At 39.8% G+C, this 2,640-nt stretch overlaps 1 protein-coding gene across 1 annotated transcript; it reads right to left on the bottom strand.

Moving 5' to 3' along the window:
• Positions 1–1,295: 1,295 nt before the first annotated feature.
• On the bottom strand, positions 1,296–2,176 carry LOC147640614 (acetylajmalan esterase-like). Its single transcript, XM_086808527.1, has 2 exons — positions 1,898–2,176; positions 1,296–1,754 (listed from the first exon to the last, which is right to left on the bottom strand). Exons 1-2 carry the CDS (start codon positions 2,139–2,141, stop codon positions 1,426–1,428), a joined length of 573 nt encoding a protein of 190 aa, XP_086664653.1. The 5' UTR covers positions 2,142–2,176; the 3' UTR covers positions 1,296–1,425.
• Positions 2,177–2,640: the final 464 nt, after the last annotated feature.

Below are 2,640 nucleotides of genomic sequence, written 5' to 3'. Positions count from 1 at the left end.
AATTGGCATGAGGTAAATACCACAATGATGACTTGACAATGCCACATGAAGAACATTAACAGTCACTTGGCCATTAAGAATCACCACTAAGAATGTGCAAGAAAATATGTAGCTTCATGAGCTAAGGTCTAATCTTACTCATGTCAGGATCTTCGCAAGAATAGTAGAAGAATACTACTCCAGCAATTTTCTATGATCTTTGATGATACTATACCTTCAGCAATCTATGAATGACATTTATCTTTTGCGTTTTGTCTAAGAAAAGAACACGAACAAGTGAGAAATGAAAATATATGATCACAAAAGTCTATGTTACTAACCAGATGTAATACTTAATGAGTCGATCAAAAAATCGATCATCATCTATAAAACATTTTAATGATCACATGCAACATACGGTTGTAAACATTTGGTGATATCAAAAAGAAACAATCACCATTTAATCAATGTCTACTTATAATCGTATGCATGAATGTTTGAGATCATAATTCAAGTATAAAGTGCTACATGATGGTAGTGGTGGCTACTTTACTATTAGAGATTTCAGCATAAGAGCAAACGCTTAGCCCATTAGATGGGTCAAGGTAGAAACCCATATTGAACATTTGCTTGGAGATTTCTGAGTTGAAGTGGTCTGTACAGTGGGCACCATCCCACAGGATATAAGTTCCGGGTTCATCAGAGCAGAGGAATGAGCTAATGCTACAAATATTTGAGTAATCAAAGTCATAAGGAAAATGAGGCCCAGCTCCACAACATGCATCAAAAAAAGAGCCCTGGTCAAACCTGTTAAAAGTCCATAGGTTAGCTAATAACATAATTTAATAGCTAGTTAGCCAAAATTGTGATGGTTTCCTTAGTAATATGATAGAAAATTAGAAAGTATATAGCTACCAAATGATGCTAGATTCCTCATAATATGAATGTGAGCACCATAATAGTCTGCAAAGAGGAATGTGCCATTAGTGTATATTCTTCTTAGGCTTTCCACTTCATTGAGCAACAATACACCATGGTTGTAAGCAACAATATTGTAGTCGCGCAAGCACCCATCGTTATTCCTGGTGGCAAGAAGGTTTGGTTCAAGAAAGCTAGACAAGCAACCGATAGGTTGGATGTCCAAAATTAAGAAGTGGCTTGCCCCATTGATGTATAAGGTCTGTTGTACAACATGTTTTCAATTAGGTTATGAAAGGTAAACATGGCATTCACTTAAACCAATAATTTCTTTGGACTTCAATAGAGTTTTTAGATTGGACAAGTAGTTCACTAAAGCAAGGAATAAGAAACATTACCTCTACTAGTTGTCTTATCTTTTGAATGACAAAAGGTACAACAGTTGCATTGATAAAACTCGTTGAGTGGGTGCTCGAGTTAAAAGCAGATGTGTAATCATTACCACCGATCCAAATGACATATAATCCATTAGCAAATGAAGCTAGGTTGGGCTTGCCTACACACAAAATATACAAATTTTGAGACAAGTACATACATAGTATATGGATGCACATGCAAAGTATTTTTAAGTTTCCCACATGGTAGTGTCTCGTGTGCGTGCTCCACTTTTGCCTTAAGGGTAAGGTGCCATAAGAGTTGCTCGTCAAGATAGCTATCATCCCTTGAGTAGATGTGAAGGCTATTAAGTTGGGATCTGTTGAGCGCAGTTGCTCCGGCAATGGCATAGTTAACGCCGGTGCTGAAGTTGGCTGTGGTATTGTGGAACGGGTTCAATAGTGGTAGACCCAAGTATGTAGCTGCACACAATAAGCTTCTTTTAGCCAGCCCGATCATATATATATATATACATATAGATAGATAGATAGAAATAGTTGTATTTGTATATATAATAATAATAATAATAATAAAACGTGAGAAATTCAAACATCAAAGAACAAACCCAAGTAGTCGATCACCAGGCGGCCATCGCTAAAGCGGCAAGCAGGTCTGCCGGGATAGGTCTCACCGAAAGGCAGCACGGTCGACCTGAAGGCGTCTGAGTGGCCCATGAGGACTGCGTTCCCTGTGTCGGACAAGGAGTCGCCAAACACGAACATTGCAGGGTAGCTGCAAGGGTTTGCGGCAATCACCCCACTAATTGTAATCACTAAAGAGTTTATGAGAAAATATAGCAGCATCTGCATGACTACTTGTGCTCCCGGAGAATTCCAGCTCCAAAGAGACTCGAAATTGTGGGGCTGGTCACTGCTACTTATCCCCTATGGTTGGTCACTAGAGAGAGAGAGAGAGAGAGAGAGAGAGGGGTCCAGTCGCGTTGGTGAGCGGGACATTGACTGCTCCATGGTTCCGTCGCCTGGGACATTGAATGCTCCATGGTTCAATCACGTTGTATGTACTGCCCATTGAATGACCGGTACGCTATTTTTTTTTTTCCCAGCGTCTTGCTGCGCGGCATTTATACAGGTGCTTATTATAGCGGCATTGATCCAGCGCGGAACTAATAACAATGCTAACAGAGCACAGTTTTTTTTTTTTTTTTCAATAAAGGCATTTTTAATCCAGCTTTTGTAACAGAGCACAGTTTATCCAGCGTCGCGCAACGGCATTAATAATGGCGCTTATAGAGCGACGTAATGTAAAAGGCTGCTAATGATGCCTTCTCGAGCTTCTACCATACACTAG

The sequence above is a fragment of the Cibotium barometz genome, chromosome 2 (assembly GCF_041138505.1).
Source record: "Cibotium barometz isolate CiBa-2024 chromosome 2, ASM4113850v1, whole genome shotgun sequence".
Lineage (NCBI taxonomy): Eukaryota > Viridiplantae > Streptophyta > Polypodiopsida > Cyatheales > Cibotiaceae > Cibotium > Cibotium barometz.
This window is presented reverse-complemented; position numbering and strand designations above follow the sequence as displayed.